The sequence below is a fragment of the Dasypus novemcinctus genome, chromosome X (assembly GCF_030445035.2).
Source record: "Dasypus novemcinctus isolate mDasNov1 chromosome X, mDasNov1.1.hap2, whole genome shotgun sequence".
Taxonomy (NCBI): domain Eukaryota; kingdom Metazoa; phylum Chordata; class Mammalia; order Cingulata; family Dasypodidae; genus Dasypus; species Dasypus novemcinctus.
Window position 1 is genome coordinate 52008306 of NC_080704.1, and position 19994 is coordinate 52028299.

Genomic DNA, 19994 nt, shown 5'->3' on the forward strand with positions numbered 1-19994 from the left:
TTTCAAAAATTATTTTGGTTATTTTAGTTCTGTTGCCTTTCCATATCAATATCATAATCAGCTTTGTCAGTATCTATTAAAAAATCCTTCTGGAATTTTGATTGGAATGGAATTAAATCTATAAATCGATTTTGGGGAAATTGGCATGTTAATGCTATTGTGTCTTCTAATCCATGAATATGGCCATCTCACCACTTTAGGTCTTTGAATTTTTTTCGTCATCATTTTGTAGTTTTCAGCATATGGATCCTGCTGTACATATTTTGTTAGACTTATATCTATATATTTCATACTTTTTGCAGCTATTGTAAATGGTATATTTGAAATCTTGTTTTCAGTTTTTTAGTGTTAGTGTGTAGAAATAAAATTTTTTGTTATTTTTAAATAGCATCTTTAAGGTTCTTGCAAATTAAAATATTAAAATAGGTCTTAGTACATCAAAATACTAAGTTCTCTAATTGTAGTCCAAGGATGGTCTTTAAAATATTATATTATGTATATCACAGAAGAGCAACCTTGCTCTGCAATTATACAGAATTTTACAAACATATTAAGTATATTTATGCCCTTACAGATAACAGTATGTACAACAGCAGTTGACAGTAGTAGCTCCGAACAGCAAAAGGATACCCCTCCCCCCCCATAATCGTAACCCTGACGTATACTGGACTGATTAAAGAAACATTGACTGCAAGAGTAGTTACTAATTTAATCTAGTTCTTCCCTTAAAAGAGAAGAGTTTATTTGAAATGAAAATATTGAGTTTGGTGTGTTCTTCCTTAAACCATAGAAGATGACAGAAGACAACAGACTAAGGCTGACTTATGAAAGGAAGAATATAGAATAATTTCCATAGCATAATAGAGGATTAAAATGAAGAGTTATTTAACCCATGAAGAAATACATTAAAAAATTATTTTTAACCAATGAATTTAAAATCTGAAATGACCAGTTCAAACAGGTAGGTAGGAGACACACATGAAACAAAATGAAAATGTGCAAAGGTGGATCAGTAAAATGTTACATTGCACAAAAGCTCAAAAAGTTCAAGGTGGGGAACAGATGTGGCATGGCACAAGTGGTTGAGCTCCGCCTCCCACATGGGAGGTCCTGGGTTTGGTTTCTGGTGCCTCCTCAAGAAGTAAAAATGAACAATGAGCAAAACAAAGGAAAAAAAAACCCAACTCATGGAAGCCCATGTGAATCAGTGGTCAAACGCTGGCTTCCACATACAAGGTCCCAGGTTCAATCCCCAGCCCAGTACCTCAAAATAAAAAGTAAAAAAACCAAGATGAAATAATCTGAAAATATGGAATTTTCTCAAGTGGAACAAAATGCTAAGTTTTATAAGTGGAATTCAGAAGAGGAAATCTTGTCTGTTTTCCTATACAATGTGTATTTCATCTATGGAAAGAATGGTGACATTATTGCTCATGAGATAATTAAGTTACTCGTAGAGATCGAGAACCCTTTTCATTTTCCCATAAAAGCCAGTTTAAAAAAAAAAAGCAAATCCTTGATTTTTCACTATAGCAAAAGAAAATCATTGTACGAAAGATTATATTTTTATGTGCTTGCTTTCTAAAACCAGAAACTTTTAGAAATATGCTCTTCAAGAATATGTTTTATTCATTATACACACTGTTCAAATCTTGGTATATTCCTAGAAGAATAACATCAAGGTGGCTTTGATTTTAAGAGAGACAACATATAAGTGATATTAGGGTGACATTTAATTAACAGAAGGAAACGTGAACATTTAAAAAAAATAGGAAAGCCCAATATTAAGATCCCCCTTATATAACACACATCTCTAGAAACTAATTGCACACTAAAAATGCTGTATGTGGCATGCCACAAGAATTAAATGTGCTCTGGTTATCCAAATGACCACCAAGCAAGAGTATATATATTGAAAGGCACACATTTCCACATTTTATCTAGTAATTTTGGGCAAATTTTTCTTAGCACAGTTGATTAATGTTAATATGTTTTTTTCTTTAAAGTAAAAGGTCTGTCACTGTCTGTGCACATCTAAACATATCCTTTTCTCAAACCTTTAGAATAATTTCCATAATAGAAGTCTAAACTATTTTCCTCCTTTGGATAATATGCTACTTTCATTTTAAAACTGTGAAAGTGGGAATCCTTTGCTTTTTCAGAGGAGTGATTTATGGAACCTAATGAAGTGAACAGTTTTTTAAATATGTTGATCTTATATTCTATGGTCTTATTAAAATCACTTATTATAGGACAGTTTTTAAAATTTTATTTTTGGTAGATTTCTTGGGTTATTTGTACTTTAGAGAGATGTTAAAAAATAAGAAAAATGTCTTTTATAAATATCCATGTACCCACCATTTTCAGTGCTCTTCATTCTATTGTATGGGTCAAGATTTTCATCTGAAATAATTTTCCTTCTGCCTGAATGATTTCCTTTAACATTTCTTCTACTGCAGGCCTGCTGGTCGTAAATGTTTTCAGCTTTTCTATATCTGAAAACATGTTTGTTTAACTTTTGTTTTTGAAAGACATTTTTGCAGAGAATACAATTGTAGGTTGACAGTTGTTTTTTGTTTTTGTTTTTCCTTCAGTAACTTTAAAGCTTGCATCAATCCTGCAAGAAATTTCCCCATACCAGTGCTGCAGCCTGAAAAGATTCTATAGGCATTAAGCTTGGGGATAATTGTAAGGTGCATATCCTTTGATTTCCCTTTCTCAAGGATTTGCATATTGGTTAGAAGCAGAAGTCCCAGGACTTAAGAATGTTAAATCTCAAAATTTCTTGTAAGAATGGAGCATTGAGATGTCAATAAGGATGTCATTTCAGTAACTTAAGTGTATCATTTGTGTGGTGAATTTGTACTTAAGGTTTCTCCTGAGATGAGTGGGTTGGTATTTATTTCACTGATTTAAGATAAAAATTTGAAGATGAGCTTAATTACTCAAGGTATGCTGAAATAGTGTTTCAGATGATAATTTTTGTATTTTATATACTGACTCATTTTTTAAAATTTAAGGCAGCTTTTTTTAAATTTAAGATTTTTAGTCAACTCAAAATAGGTTTTTAGGGCTCGATTTCAGAGAAATATATTCAAATTAGTAGACCAGATTTTTAAAAGAACTGCTAATAATGGGAGATTCTTGAATTTGGCACCCCCCCCCCCCTTTTTTTTTAATGTACTAGGGACTGGGGATTTAATTGGGGACCACATATGTGAGAAGCCAGCGCTCAACCATTGAGCCACATTGGCTCCCCTGAGTTGGGTTGTTTGTTTTGCCTTTTTTTTTTTTTTAAAGGAGGCACTGGAACCACCTGGGAACCTCCCATGTGGGAAGCAGGTACTCAACTGTTTGAGCTGTATCTACTCCCCTGTCAGGTTCTTCCTTAATTTTACCCTTTTAATACCTAAGTTAAAAACCTTTCAAGGTAGTTTTAGAAAAATTCATATTTATGGTTGATTGGAACATGGTTATTAGTCAGCCAAAGGGTACTGATGCAAAGTACAAGAAATCTATTGGCATTTAAAGGGTATTTATTTGGGGTAGAAGCTTACAGTCACAAGGCCATAAAGTATAAGTTACTTCCCTCACCAAGATCTGTTGCCACATGTTGGAGCAAGATGGCTGTCAGTCTCTTTGAGGGTTCAGCCTTCCTCTTCCTCCTAAATGTCTCTCTCTCCAGGGCTTATTTCTCTCCGGGCTCAGCTGCTCTGTTCTCTCTGCAAAGTCGGCTGTAGATTATCAGGCTTTCTCTCTTCCTGGGGCCTCTAGCTGTATCTATCTATCCTCTGTGTTCTTCTCCTGTGTGTTTACTTCCCTGGGCTCCAGCATCAAAACTCAAACTCTCTCTGCTATGTCATTTCCTCTGTGGGTGGGGACTCAACATCTTACTAACATGTTGGAATCAAAACCCCTATCTTAATTTAATCAAGTAAAAGTGAAACCTCTGAATTTAATACAGTCTAATATGCTCAGGGGAACAGACCAGTTTACAAACACAATCCAATATCTATTTTTGGAATTCATTAACAATACCAAACTGTTCCATATGGTTACCACATACAGTGGTTTAAGGAAACACGAGCAATAAGTTTCTAAAGTAGTGGTTATATATAGCTATTGGGCCCTTGATCTGTATTAATCAGCGAAGAATTTTATTGTACTTTGTTTTATTGCTCATTCTTGCAGTTTGCAGACTACAGTGGCAGATCAAATGTTGTTTCCTGAGTGCTTTTTTTTCCCTTACGGATTCCTAGGAATTCTTACATATTCTGAATATGACTGCGTTGTCATTTTGTGTTGAACATGTTTTCTGGTTAATGGCTTGCCCCCCCCCCCCTTTTGATAAAAGCGAAATTCTGAATATTAATGTAGTTGCATTGATCTATCAACTTTTTTTCATAACTTGCACTTTTGTTTACTTTTAAAGAAATACTCCCCTATCCTAACATCAAAGGCATTTTCCTCTGTTTTCTTTATAAAGGTTTATATAGATTTGCTTTTCACATTTAGATCTTTAGTTCATCTGGAATAGGTTTTTGTATATTTAGCTATAGGAAACCAATCCTCCTCCCACCCCATAACCTGTTGGCACACTGCCAGTTTTTTTATTAGGTTATTGTATGCCCATTTTGTCATAAGTTTCCATACATCCAAAAAGTCTTACTCTGCTCTCTATTCTGTCCCATTGCTAAATATTTCTATTCATGTATGACGTCTTTTTTCTGTACATTTATTATAATTCATGATAGCTGGTATAGTGCCAACCATCTTTTGGCTATATTTGTGTAGTATTTCTTTTTCTGTTTTTTTTTTCTCTCTCTTTAAGTCTTTCTATATTATGTTTTTGATATGTCTAGTAAAATATATAGATTGGGATTAAAAAAATCTATTGACAATCTTTTTCTTACCTAGCATATTTATATTTATATTTTTTGTGGCTAAAATATTATATTAAACAGTAAATATGCATTTTAATCTATACACTTAGTGGTCATTTTCTTTGCTCTGTTTTTTTTCCCTTTTGATGTTTAGTGATTCTTTTGAATGTGAGTAGTTTATTTACTTTGCGACAAGTAGAAATACACTTAGGCCAGGGATGTGATGGTGTGTTTCTGGCCTATACTTTGGATTGCTTTTAGTTGAGGATCATGTGTAGTTAGATTCTTGCCTGAAGTTTGTTTGTTCTACCCAGATCAAGTGAATTTTGGTTTATTGTTACAAATTCCCAGGAGATTTTCTTTTCTACTCATTGCCATCTTGGGATGGGCAGTTTTCCTTGTCCCTTGGGACCAGTTTTAAAATAAAAATTTAAAATATATTATTTTTCAGTTAACTATTAGATAGAAGGTATAACCCATTGAGGTCCCAGTGTCTTGAGAAGAGTGTCTTGTTTGACTCATTTTCTTGGGTGGTCCCCAGACTTTGTGTTCTGTCCTCTGATTGAGGCTCCTAAACCCACCACGCAGGTTCATACAGGCTTTCAAATGTCCTCAGTACAAAAAGTTGTTTCAGTGCCTAAGTACTGGTCCCCCAACCCTCACCGCTCTGCCCATTCTTCCTAACTTTCTTGCTAGGTCAAGTTCACACGAAGCACTTTGTGTTGTCTACCTCCCTCCCCCTGTACCTGTTTTATCTCACATTTTCAGTTTTCAACAGGACTGGTTGTCTAGGTTGCCTGAAGTGGAAGAAATGAAAGCCTTCTCAACCCTTTTCATTTTATGGCATACATGTAAAAATGATAGTTTGTACTAATTAATTGGATAAACTATTGAGATGCTTAAGGTTGGGGATAATATGTATACTGGGGTTCTGGTTGAGAGACTTCACTTGTCCCACGTACCACCCTGGCTTTTACCTAACAGTCCCAGAGGTTGAGTCTCTCTCTGTCTCAGCATTTCTGTCACTCATTCCCAGTACATTTGTTGGAAAATCCTAATTGCGCAGGGTAGGAAAGTGCAATTAGGCCCTTGTTTTGCATAGAAGAAAGCATTGGTGAATGAATATTTATCAGGTCAAGGACTGGGGATTTTCAGATTCTGAATTTAAATGTATATATTATGTATGTATTATAAAGGAAATGGTGGAAGATCTTGGAAAAAAATAGGGAACTTTTTGCATCAAAAACTCTGTAAAAAATTCATAAGTATTCAACAAAAAGTTTCTGAGCTCAGAGACCATAATACCTTTGTTTTTCAAGGTAATGACTAGGTCCAGATGTTTTCTGCTTTAACCGGTATTTTTAGGGTTCTCACCTCTAACCAACCATAACGTACACTGTCATAGACTTCACTTACCCTTGAACTTCCTTTAATTAAGCCCAGGGTCAACGTATATTATGAATTAAATATCTAGGTACATTTTCCAAACAGCACTAATTCTTCTTCATGGAACATAATATTAGTTATACTTGAAAGAGTTTAGCTTGTTTAAAAAAAAAAAAAAAGGTAAATGCAAACTGTGAAAAGATATTCTGTAATACTGATGAATAGTAAGCATCCTTTATATATAAGTAGCACATGACAAGTCATTTAAGAAAAAATATTCATACGCCGGGAGAGAAATATGTACAATCTATGAGCAGATTGATAATTCACAAGACAAGTAATAAACTAGCTTATAAATATTTGGGAAAAAGTAATCAACTGAAAATTGAGTACTTTTGGCAGAAGGTTATATTGATTCAGCTTTGTGGGTTTTTCAAAAGATTAAATTTTGCTTCCCATTTGACTGTGAGGAACTTACACTGAAGAAATATATTTGCCAAATTATGTTCATAGAAAAATATTTAACCAGATTTTACCACATTCTATCAGTGGACATAAATTATGGTTTAACTGTTCAGTAAAATGCTATGCAGATAATATGTTTGAGGTAGATCTATATGTTTTAATATGGTAAGCAGTTAATAATGTATTGAATGAAAGAAGTAGTTTATGAAATTGCATTCAAGGAATTGTTCTGTTTGTATATATACATAGAGAATTCTGGAAGAGTATACTCAAAACAGATGAAAAAGATTGTTTTTTTCATTATTGGGGAGGGGTCTTTACTATGTGGCAGTTTCTGTAGTATTGTTTATTCAATAAATAAATATAAGTTCTCCATATTAGAAATTAAGAATTCAAAGCAGGTTATTTTCAGTGGAGCGCGTGCTTATAATTACAATCTCTTCTACCCTTTCCCCCAAGTTCCAAGTGCTTGCTCTTTTCTTCTTTTCTGCATTTATTATTTCGGAAATACATATAAGGTGAATGGATGCAGAATTTGTTATTGAAGGCATTAATTTGAACTGTGCATGTATCCAGATTACAAAAGCATAATAGACATAGTGGATATAGTCTTGTAAAACTTCATGAAGATTTGGTGTATGTAAGTTTGTCTAAAGACAGGTTTGCTTTCTATATTTTTGGAACTCTGTGAATGAATTATGTATAACTGAAATAACAGTGATTGCTGTAAGGTTGTCTCTGCCTCTAATAGACCCTGTGGAGTAGCAAGCACATAAGATAAGAAGTAGGTATAATGCCTACTGGTTTATATGGGAAATTGTAGGATTACTCTGACTTTATTCACAAAAGTCACTCTGAGCTTAAATTCTGTCTCATACTCGCCTTAACTCCAAATGGTAATTATACATTAAAGATTTTTCAAGGCTAAATCAATGCTTAATTTCAGTAAGAAGTCTTTATAAATACTGTACTTGAATACACCCCCTCTCTATAATTGTTACAGTTGATAATGCTAGAGAAAAAATTATTTGGAAAAGAGCTGTTTTGACAAAATAGTTTCTTTTTATTTAATGTTGGCCTTGAGTGTGTGTATGTATGTATGCCTACTAATATAGAATCCATTAATTCTCTGACTGTATGTATCACCCGTTAAGGTTTTGGAGCTAGTAAACTAGCTACTTGTTCACAGTTCAAACAGTACAGCCTAGTTTGCTTTGCTTCAGCTGTATTTGTCCTTTCTTTGCCAAAAATAGTGAGAGAATGTCAGCAACACTAGATAAACTAAAGGGAGATACAATTTGGAAGATACAAACAAGTAGTAGTAGGGTGTAACTGTATTGTCATTTTCTGGCTATATACCACACTTCTCCTGAACTGGTAGGTTGTTATTATTTATATATATATATTAGCAGTAGTGTCAGTAGTGTTTTATTTCTTTGCCATAGGTGGCATTTGAATATGGGACCTTGTTGGGTTTTTTTTTTTTTTAATTTTTGTTTTGTTTTATTGTTGTTTTTTTTTTTTTGGTTTTTTTTGCTTTTAATGTGTCGGTGTACCTGTTTTACTTTGATTTTTTTTGTAGTAGTGATTGCTCTTTATAATGATTTAAAATAGGCTAGAGAACATAGGCTAAGTCTTCCTGTGGGGTGATAGAAGTAGGTAGTGGAGATCCTTGTGTTGCTTTTCTGCTTGGTGTTTGGGTGTGTAAGTAGAATTAGGGAGGCGGAGCTGATGTATACAAGTGTAAGGGGAACATCTGATGCTGGACAGTCTCTTTCTTGGAAATGACTTTAGGTCTCTAGGAATGACCTGAGTCCAGTACATTACAGCTCATAATAGATCTGTCTTAGTTTGCCACAGGGCTGCCAATGCAAAGTTCCAGAAATGGGTTGGCTTTTATAATGGAGGTTTTATTTAGAGTAAAAGCAAATTAAGGCACAAGCAGAGTTGCTTTCTCACCAAAGTCAGCTACTGGTGATCCTGGGATCCTGCCGTGTGGTGGAGCAAGATGGCAACAGATCTCTGCGGAGATCCCTGCCTTCCCCTGCAGAATCCACTGTCTCTCGGAGCTCAGCTGTGGGCCTCCACGCTTAGGGCTTATCTCTTTCTGGGACTTATCAGTCTCGGCTGCTCTGCTTTCCTGCCCAGTTCAGCTGTGGGCTGTCACGCACCTGGCTGGTCTCTTCGACCTTGAGCTGCTTCTTGGGCCCAGCCTCTTGCTTGGTGGCTTTGTGCTTAAGCTTTGGCTGCTAGCGATCTGCAAGTCCTCTCTCACGTGGTAGGATCAAAAAATGGCAGCTTCCTTTCTCTGTGTGTCTCTCTCTGTGTCTCCATTTATAAAAAGCTCCAATAAGAGGGCAGACACCCAACCAGAGTCGTGCCTCACTGATGTAGTCCTATCAAAAGGGCCCCACATCCACAGGAATGTATTAGGTCAAGAACATAATCTTTTTCTTTTTGAGATTCATGAAAAATGTCAAACTGTCGCAGTCTAATCTCTTAGAGTAATTGTGAAGATTAAATGAATAATTATATGTAAAAGTGCTTAGAACTGTGCCTTGATACATATCAAGAGCTAAAATATTGGCTATCAGTATTTTAATTATTAAGTTATCTTGTTTGATTTCAGTAGTGTAGTTCTGTAAGAATATTTTTCAATGGCAAAGCATTTTAGATAGTTTATTTAAAAAAGAATGGTACTTAAGGTGCTGTGGTAATTTCTTGAATGATGCTTAGCATTCAGCACAACCACTGAATGCCGAGTAGGTCCAGAGAGGCTGAGAAATCCAAACATGAGACTGATTTGTGTAATTTTTATTATACTGATTTTGTTACGATGCAAAAGATCTATATTGGTTGAAAATAGGAGCTAGGGGACTAAGGTAGAGTAACAGATGTGTAAGGTTCTTAGCCTGGTAGAATTGGTGTCTTCTTTTCAATGTTACGTGTGGCTGATAGTTAACTGGATTTCTTTTTTCCTCCCTTTATCCATTTTGCGTGTGTTAATGATTATTTCATTAGGCTGCTTTTTTTTTTTAAATGACAGGAGATGGTTATACACTTCTTTCTCTTACCTTCTCAGAGGCAGTCAGTTTCAGGCTGCTTTGGAACTCCATTATTCCAGGAATTTAGGCTTCTGTTATCCTGCTCTGCTATCTTCAGCCTGTGGTTTCTTCCTTATAGTCCAATAGAGTTACTAGAGTTCTTGCTGTCTAGATGACTGTAGCCAGTAGGCAGAAGAGGGGTTGAAGCAGAGCATGCCTTTTCCCTCTAAAAAGTACTCTTGTACTTATATCCCAGTACTTACTATTGGTCAGAACTTAGTCACCAAGCCACACCCACAAGGACGACTGGATATCTGTTTTTCTGTATAAACCTGTGCCTAATTCAGTTTAAGGTTTCTCTTGACAAAAGGAAGGGAGAAAGGATATCAGGAATATCTAAATTCTCTAGCAAGGCAGAGGAGAGTGTTTATATAAATATTAAATATTAATAGTAAGGTGGGAAAATATATGCTTGTATTTGCACAAAAATTTTTGGATATTAGTGGAAAATTTTAATGTTTTTTTGCTTTTGGGAAAGAACTGGGTGGCTGTGGTCAGGATTGGGAGACTTTGCTCTATATACTCTTTTTAATTTGGTGATGTATACATTAACTTTTCAAAAGTAGTAAATTTTTAAAAATGCCTGGAATAGGATATATAAGTTCAGGAATAGATATGTTTTTAAGAATCAATAATACTTAAAAGTCTGTAACCCTCTCCCCTCGCTTAAAAAAAAGTGGTGTATGTATTGATGTATTGATGTTTCAAAAATGGTTTAGACTCAGGTAGTTTTAACTATTTCAGATTCCTAAGTATATTTGAAGTGTTTCAAAAGCAGTCAGGTAAAAGGCATTGCTGAATACCTGGTAAAGGGAAGAATTCTCCACTGATTTATCGGTCATATTTCTGGAAAGGATATAAACTTCCATGCCGTAGATAGATTTAGGGTTTTGGGGGAGCAGGATAGAAGGATAGTATTTTATTTTATTTCTTTTAGAAATTTGTTATGGAAATTATAACTTTGGAATTAAGTCAAGGGATGTCAAGTCAAGAGATGTATACTTGTACACGTGTGTATGCATTATATATGACATTATTTGCTTATATATTATGTCTCTAAGTAATTGATTAGATGTGTGGGAATGAAGAAATGAGTAATTCACAGGTAATTTAATAGATTTGAATTGGTGCTACTATTGAAAAAGGAAAGTTTATGAGGGGTAAAATATTGAACAGGGCCAAAACATTTAATTTTTACTTGTTAAATTTGAGATGATATTGGGATATCCAAATGGGAAAAGTCTGGTATGTTGCTTAGAGTTAAAAGACTTGGACTTCTCAATATTGGGACTTAACGGAAGTCCTGAGTGGTTGGTCGTCTCCGTGTTCCCCCCCCCCCCCAATTCGGTTTTAAAAGCAAGAGCACTTAAAAGTTTATAGGTCCCAAAAGTGACTCTTGGAAGGGTCAAGATTAATAAAAGGGAACCAAAGAAGGAAGAGGAGCTAGAAAGGCAGGGTGCTTAGAATAAAAGATCCAGGAGAGAAAAAATGATGTAAAGGAGGAGGAACCAGTTTGCCTTCACTTTTGATGCCCAGCAAGTAGAAGAGTGCCCAAAATCGAGTAAGTGCTGATTGGAGTAACTTGCATAATAAACCATTTTTAATCATCCACAGATATTGTCAATATCAGTGCTTTTTACATAAATTTTTTACAATATTCATCCTCAGTAAAATAATACAGAGATTTTTCTTTTCTTCTAAAATAATAGGATGAGTAAGGATTAAAACTGTTGTACTGAATGGTCTTTTATTGCAAAAGTTGTGAGTTTCCAGAACTGTGACTCTTATACAATTCTTTCAGGGGTATAGTATACTTAGAATCGTAGAAGCCGAAGAAAAAAAAAATTTTTTTTTAATGCAGCTGAAAATTGTATCCAAAGAAGTGTTCTTCTAATTCCTGTTGAAGTAGTTTATGTATTGATTTTTTGCAGTGATATAAGTAAAAGATGGCCCATTTAATTTTTGACAAATTTTTTTCCTCCTTTCTGGTGGAAGTGCATTAAACCTGCTTGCAAGTTATACCCCTTCATTGGTTCTCATGTCTAGAACTGAAAGTGTCTCCTAAGTGACAGGTTTTAAGTATTAGAGTAGAACTACAACATCCCTGATGATTCTCTTTAGTTAAAACAATTTTCATATGACAGTTTTCACATCCCTTTAACAACCTTGGTGCCCTCTGTATGTTATCACCTGTTAAAATGTGGAACTCAGAACTTATGGTAAGGTTATAGATCTGGTAATAAGTGCTGTTGATTTGTAGAATTTGCTTAATTAATTTGGGTCATGAATACCTTTTTAGTAGCCATATTTTGTTGATGATACATTGACCTGTAGTGTGCTTTAAATACCTTAATCTTTTATAAATGGCCTCCTAATAAAACAGCTTTTATTGTTGAGTTTTTAAAATTATGGGTAGGACTGTATGTGTGTTTCTATCGTATTGAACCTAAAAGTTTTGGTTCATTTAGAAAACTTTTTGTTTTTGTGTTTGTTTTTTGTTCGCTTAAAACCATTGGGACATTTTAAATCTGTCATTATGTCACCCAGCTACCTCCTTTAATCTTTTAAACTGAAAAAAAAATTTTTTTTTTCAGTTTAAAAGTTGCTATATGTACCAATTTAAAAATATTAAAACATTATCATATTTTAGCTAGCTAGGACTAACTGACCAAGTTCATCATAAAAGACTTTAATACTTATTTTAACATAAAAAGTAAATTAGTTACATATCCATGATCATGAGTGCTAAACTTAATCTGTCAAAGTTTAGGAATAGAAGGTAATGGCAATGCAGCTGTTTTGGCATCGCCAGCTTTTCAAATAATCAAAATGAATAAAGCAGATACTAACCACAAATCATAGTGAACATTGTGGAAAATAGCAGTTATACTGGAAGGAAGGACACCCAAACTCTACTTAGTTGGGAGGATATTAGTTTATGCCCTTTTATTTTTAGTATTTTAATGATTAGCTGTTTATTTTCCTTCTCAGTGTTTTTCCCCAATAGACGGAAAGGATTATAATTGTACAAGCCACCACCTTTAAACAACTGTAAGATGTAACTGGTTTTGGTGGAGGACGTTGCTTATTTCCAGTGCAAGATATTCCATTATTTTTATACTCTTTTCATCTATAAGCATAAATCTTGCTTTCCTAGTATTTAATATATGGATTATTCAGTTGTTTTTAAGCTTTAAAAATAATGTACATTAACATTGTCCAATATGGTGGCTGTTAGCGACATGTCTAGTGGCTACCATATTACCACAGATAGAGAACATTTAGAAGATGGAAAGTGGTGGTTTAGGTTAATTATGAAAAATTTAGAAAATGTAAAAAAGTAAGATGAACAAAATAAAAAGTTTCAGTACCTTCTGACTGTAGGTTTTCTATTTATAACATTTGTTTTATATTCTAGTCTGTTTGTTCCATAGGTGTGTATAAACACACACTCAGCTCTTTAGGGGATGATGTTACTTGTGCACATTGAAAAAAAAAATCAATATCAAGAATATAAAAGTAAACCATTTCACTGGAAATATTTTTGCTTTATATGTTTACCTGAATTTTGTTCTAAATCTAAAGAACTACTTACCTATCTTCTATATTTATCAGTAGCCTTCTGACTAAAGATGGTTTTATAAAAATATTTTTATTCTAGATATTTGTATGAATTAGTATTAGAAATCATTACCAGTTTTTCCTTTATGCTTTTAAAAATTGTTATTAGCATTTGTCAGTATCTAATATCAGAATTTACTTCCAACAGTTCAGTTTGGTTAGGAACATGATGGACTTGTGGGGTAACAATTAAATTGTTTATTGAGCTTAACTGTGTGATAAGTGAATTGAAAACCTACCCTTTCTGGTTTTTACTTAGTGTTATGTTTCATGGCACAGGTATGTATTTCAGGTGCATTCTATAAGAAATGGAAGAAATACTATTGATGATTATGGTAGGAACATCAAGGTATGGTGATAGCAGGAAGTATAGGATAGTGGCATCTCTTTGCTTAAGTCATTTAAGAAAATTTCTTCAGGTTTATGTCTTGAGCCCTTTTTTACCATGAAAATCATATTTGCTTGTAAATTTATGAATAATTTCTTCAGCTATAAGAAATTCTCAGAGAGCAATAGGAACCTGAAGTTTCGGAATATCTTGCTAAGATGTAAAAGATATAGACAATAACTACTTTGATGAGTGCTTTATTTACAATGCAGTTATTACCTTAAAAGTCACTAATTTAATGTAAAAATAAAAATATCATACTGTAGCACGATAATTTTATGAAACTAATATTATAAAGCATTGTAATAAATTGTATTTTTGTACTCTAACCAACTGCCAGATAAGAATTATGTGACTTAAATATAAAAGGATCTTGAAATTTCATGCCTCCAAATTATAGTAATTTCAGAGACTTCATTTTAACATTCAGACTTTTAAATTATAAGGGAGCAGAATGATTAGTTTTCAGTGATTGTGATTTTGGTATATATGCACATTTAGATTGTTAGCAGTGGAATAAGAACTGAAAACAGTCCCCTTTATAAATTTTAACATTTAAGGATAGCAGAGTCATCCCGGAATTCATTTGTTTAGTTAGGATAGGTTCTCTAAACTTGTTGAGTATTTATGTATATGATCTGGATACATATATTTTGAAACTCTCCATCAAAGACTCTGTGTTTTACAGGAGAGAAAAATCTAAGTGAATACTCTGTCCCACATCACATTTTCTTATCCAAACAGAAGCTCCTAAAGTGGTGTGAAAGGATTTTTTGGCTAATAATGAGTTAAATTTCTTTTTTTGTGGGCATCAAGCCTGTGAGGGTATTATTGGTAGTGTACCCAGAGATTTGAGAAATCATGCACTTTTCTGTCTTTGGTGATCCCAGGACATGTTATAACACAAGAATATTGCGTCGTGTTTCATTATTAGCAGGGAAATTTTGACAAAAATTATTGGGAAGCTTGAAACGATCTTGGAAAGAGTTAGAGCTTTGTTCTTATCTAAGGAGAAAAGAAATATTATTAAGTACCTTCCATGTGCTAAACACTGTGGCAAACCCTTACAGAAGTTTTCTTACTTTAATCCTTTTTATCAGCTCTTGGAGTGTTACTAAAACTGAGACTCAGAGAGGCTAAGTTGCCATCGCCCTATCGGTAATGACAACTGGAGTTTGTAGCCAGACTCTAGGACTCTGTTCTTTCCATTGTTTCAGTAAGATCTTTATTCATTTCCCCCTTCTGCAGTCTCCTGGATTGCAATTTTTAAAAAATTGATATGCTTGAAAAAAAAAATATATATATATATTCTCCCAGTGGGGGAAAAATATATGTATTTTCTCCCAGGAAAGAAAAAGTGAAGTGTTAAGTATATATGCATGTGTTGTAGTGGCAATAAGATTAGGAATAGCATTAGATTTGGTGTGTTTGAAGTAATGAATTGAGGTGAAGAGAAGACAATTGAAAGGCAGTATATGGTGGTTTAAAACCTAATATAGTTTCTTACATAAAGATGTTCAATGTAAATGGTAGTTATTCAACTAGAGATTCTATGAATTCTCACAAAATTCAGTGAAATTTTTCCTGTGGGGAAGAGAGATATTATTTGTACCTGAGAGCAGTTTTGTTTATATCAATGGGAACCACAGTAATAATTTAGATTTGCAACTTATGAATAAAGTTATCCAAGTGCTCCTACGTTGTCATATTTGGCAAAAATTATTTCCATTTTATAGATGGGAAAAGCACTTATTCCATAACTAGTGGCTCTAGTAATAAGTACTTAAGGAAAGCTGTTCCTTCCAAAGGCTGCATTGAGTATCTCTAAGGTAGAAGTGAAACATTTATTGATTTCTTGGGTAGGTGATTGGAGGATACATGCATTCTCTCAGAACAGAAATACATTTTAGGGTTTTATCTTTTTCTTAAATGTCTGTGTTTTTTATTTCTAGGCTGTTCGCTGCTACGAATCTCTAATCTTAAAAGCTGAAGGAAAAGTGGAGTCTGATTTCTTTTGTCAATTAGGTCACTTCAACCTCTTATTGGAAGATTATCCAAAAGGTAATTTTTTTATTTTGTTAATTACTGTTTGATTTATGTATATATTTAAAATAATAGTATTTGTACTATATTTTATATACTTGCTACTGTTTTTTACTTCTAATAAATTGTAAGCTCATGAGCATACTCAATCATAGAAAGAAAGGTAGAGTTGATGGAAATGTGGAACTTCCATATAACTCAATGTAAAGTATCCTTAAGTTGATCATTCAGTAAAACTATTAACCACCTACATGTGGAATGTGTTTTGTTCTGCTTTGTGAAAATCCTTGCCCTTTAAAGGCCTTACCATAGTAGAAAGTGAGCCAGTTTGATTATGTCTCTTTACATTTGGTGGATACTCAGGATTTTTCTTTTCTTTTTATTTTGTCTGTAAAACTTTACCATTTTAGCTACAAAATATTTGAATAAAAACTGATCTGTGGTCACGTTATTATAAAGGTGAGTAGTACAGAGAGATCATCACATATTAATTTAAGCCCTGAAAACAAATTTTTATTCATTTGAAAACTTTTTTCCTTTAACAAATAGGTGAGTTAAATAATTAATAACAATAATAATTCTATATTTAACTCTTTGAGGAACCCTCATATTGCTTTCCACAGTAGCTGTACTATTTTGCATTTCCACTAACAATGCACTAGAGCTCCAGTTTCTCTCTATCCTCTCCAAACTTATTTTCCATTAAAAAGAAAAAATTAAATAATAGCCATCCTTGTGGGTATAAGGTGGTATCTCATTTTTTTTTTCTTTTTTTAGTTAGAGAAGTTGTAGGTTTACAGAAGACTCATTCAGAAACTAGAGTTCCCATAGACCCTCCCCTCACATACCCAGTTTTCCCTATTATTAACACTTTGCCTTACTGTGGTACCTTTGTTACGATTGATGAAGCAATGTTATTATGATTGCACTATTAATCATTAGTCCATAGTTTACATTAGGGTTCACTGTGTTGTACAGTTCTATTTTTTAAAAATATATTTTTACTCTAGTAACGTATACACAACCTAAAATTTCCCCTTACAACCACATTCAAATATGTAGCGGTAATTATATTGACAATGTTGTGCTACCGTCAACACCACCCATTACCAAAACTTTTCCATCACCCCAAACAGAAATTCTGTACCAATTAAGCATTAACTCCCCATTCCCTACCTCTGCCCTGGAAGCCTGTACCCTCATTTCTGATGGTAGGACTTTCCTTATTCTAATTATTTCATATCGGTGAGATCATATATTTGTTCTTTTGTGTCTGGCTTATTTCACTCAATGTGATGTCTTCAAGGTTCATCCATGTTGTCACATGTATTAGAACTTCATTCCTTTTTATGGCTGAATAATCTATTTTATGTGTATACCACATTTTATGTATCCATTCATCTGTTAATGGCCTCTTGGGTTGCTTCCATCTTTTGCAACTTTGAATAATGCTATAACGTCAGTATGAAAATATCTGTTTGAGTCCCTGCTTTCATTTCTTTTGGGTATATACCTAGAAGTAGGATTGGTAAGTCATATGGCAAGTGTATACTTAACTTCCTGAGGAATCACTAAACTGGTTTTCACAGAGGCTGTACCATTTTACATTCTCAGCAACAATGTAGTACAGTTCCAATTTTACCCCATCCTCTCCAACACTTTTCTTTTTTAAAAAAAAAAAAAGTAACCATTCTTATGGGTGTAAAATGGCATCTTGTTTTATTTTAATTTGCATTTCCCTAATGGCTAATGGGCATCTTTTCATGTCCTTTTTGGCCATTTGTATATTTTCTTTTGGGTTGTTTGTTTTTTGTTGTGGTATTGTAAAAGTTCTTCATGTGTTAAATAAACCCTTATCCAATATATGATTTGAAATTATTCTCTCCCATTATATAGGTTGTCTTTTCACTTTCTTGATGATTTCCTTAGATGTACAGAAGTTTTTAATTTTGATGAAATCACATTTATCCAATAGAAGCTTGTCCTTTTGGTGTCACATCTAAGAATCAGCTGTTGAATCCCACCCAGGTCATGAAGATTTGCCCCTGTATTATCTTGTAAAAATTTTATAATTTTAGCTCTTCTAGTTAGGTCCTTGATCCATTTTGAATTGATCTTTGTATATGGTGTGAAGGAAGAGTCTAATGTCATTCTTCTGCTTGTGTATATCCAATTTTTCCAGCACCATTTTTTTAAAGTTTTATTTATTTACTTTATTTATTCCCCCCTCCCCCGGGTAGTTCTCTCATCTATCTGCTCATTGTTTGCTGTCCCTAATGGCCTGAGCCGTATCTGTTCCCGGTGGGCTATAGTGTCTGCTGGCTTGTGGCATCTGCTCGATGCTGCGGGGGCAGCATTGGCTTGTCTTCTTTAGGAGGCACTGGGAACTGAACCTGGGACCTTCCCTGTGGTAGGCGGACACCCAACTGATTGAGCTCCCCTAACACCATTTTTGAAGTGACTTTTCTTTCCCCATTGCACGTACTTAGCATCCTTGTCAAAAATCATTGGCCAAAAAACACATGAAAAATGTTCCATATCACTAGCTTTAGGGAAATGCAAATTAAAACAACAATTAGATATTATCTAACACCACATAGAATGGCCATTATTAAAAAAGCAGACAACAGTAAGTGCTGGAGAGGATGTGGAGAAATAGGAACACTCCTTCTCTGTTGGTGGGAGTGTAAAATGGTGCAGCCTCTGTGGAAGACAGTTTGGAGGTTCCTCAGGAAGCTAAATATAGAACTGCCATATGATCCAGCAATTCCTCTACTAGGAATATATCTAGAAGAACTAAAAACTATGACACAAACCGACATCTGCACACCAATGTTCATAGCAGCATTGTTCACAATTGCCAAAAGATGGAAACAACCCAAGTGTCCATCAACCAATTAATGGATAAACAAAATGTGGTATACACATTTGATGGAAATACCATGCTTCTGTAAGAAGAAATGAAATTGGGACATATGTGATAACATGGATGAGTCTTGAAGACATTATGCTAAGTGAAGTAAGCCAGACACAGACAAATATTGCATGGTCTCATTAATATGAACTAAATACAAATAAACACATGGAATTAAAACCTAGAGTGTAGGTTATTAGGAGATAAGAGGAGGGTTGAGAAGAACTGTGGATGCTTAATGTATGTAGAAGTTTTAATTAGCTTGACTGTAAAAGTGTGGAGATGGATAGAGTTGATAGTAACACATTATAGTGAGTAGCAACTGGTTTATAAATGGGGATTGTGGCTGAAAATGGTACTCTGGGGAAGTAAATATCAATAGAAAGAAAGTTAAAGAATAATCTAGGGGCTAAATAATACAGTGAATCTAGAGGTGGTTGAGAATTATGGTTAAGGGTACAAAATGCAAAAGAGTCCTTCTGTGAGCCAGAGCAGATGTACATCACTATTGCAGGGTGATAGGAATATGGAGAAGCATGGGAAAAATACAATTGGTGTGACCTATAGACTGTGGTTAATAGCAATACTATAATCTTGCATCAATGCCAAAGCTGTATTGCATTGATAATGGAGCTGTATGGAAAAAGTGTGCCAGATGTATGCTATGGACCATGATTGGTGGTACTAGTCTGATGATATTGTTTCATCTGTAACAAATATTCCACCAGGGTGTGGAGTTGTATGGGAAATCTACACATTTGTATGATTGTTTTTGCAAGTTCACAATATCTGTAACAAAAATATATTTTAAAAAAAATAGTATGGGTGGTGGGAAAAATACACCAAATGTAAGATATGGACTATAGTTGGTAGTAATATTTTTATGATGCCCTTGCATAGTTTGTAACAAATGTTTCATAACAATGCAAAGAATTGGTGGAGGGGTGATGTGTGGGACCTCTGTGTGATGTTATGTATGTTTGTTTTGTGGGTTCCCAATCTTTACTATACACTTATTGTTTGTGCATGTTCATGTATGAATGATATACATCAATAAAAAATAAATTTAAAAAAATTCATTGGCTCATAGCTGTGTGAAGTTAAAAAGATTGCTTAAAAATGGGAGAACCTTGATAATATGCTCAGAGAAATAAAACATATAAGGACAAAATTGTATCATGTTACTCATA

At 34.1% G+C, this 19994-nt stretch overlaps 1 protein-coding gene across 11 annotated transcripts in view; it reads left to right on the plus strand.

Moving 5' to 3' along the window:
- KDM6A (lysine demethylase 6A) overlaps positions 1-19994 on the plus strand; it is a 274310-nt gene that overhangs the window by 76253 nt on the left and 178063 nt on the right. For all 11 annotated transcript variants that reach the window (XR_011647989.1, XR_011647990.1, XR_011647991.1 and 8 more), the window contains exon 3: positions 15800-15908. Coding sequence is in view for 8 of the 11 variants with exons in the window: in XM_058290960.1 (XP_058146943.1) it covers positions 15800-15908 (109 nt within the window). In the remaining 3 variants the exon portion in view is untranslated. The remainder of the gene's footprint in view (positions 1-15799; positions 15909-19994) is intronic.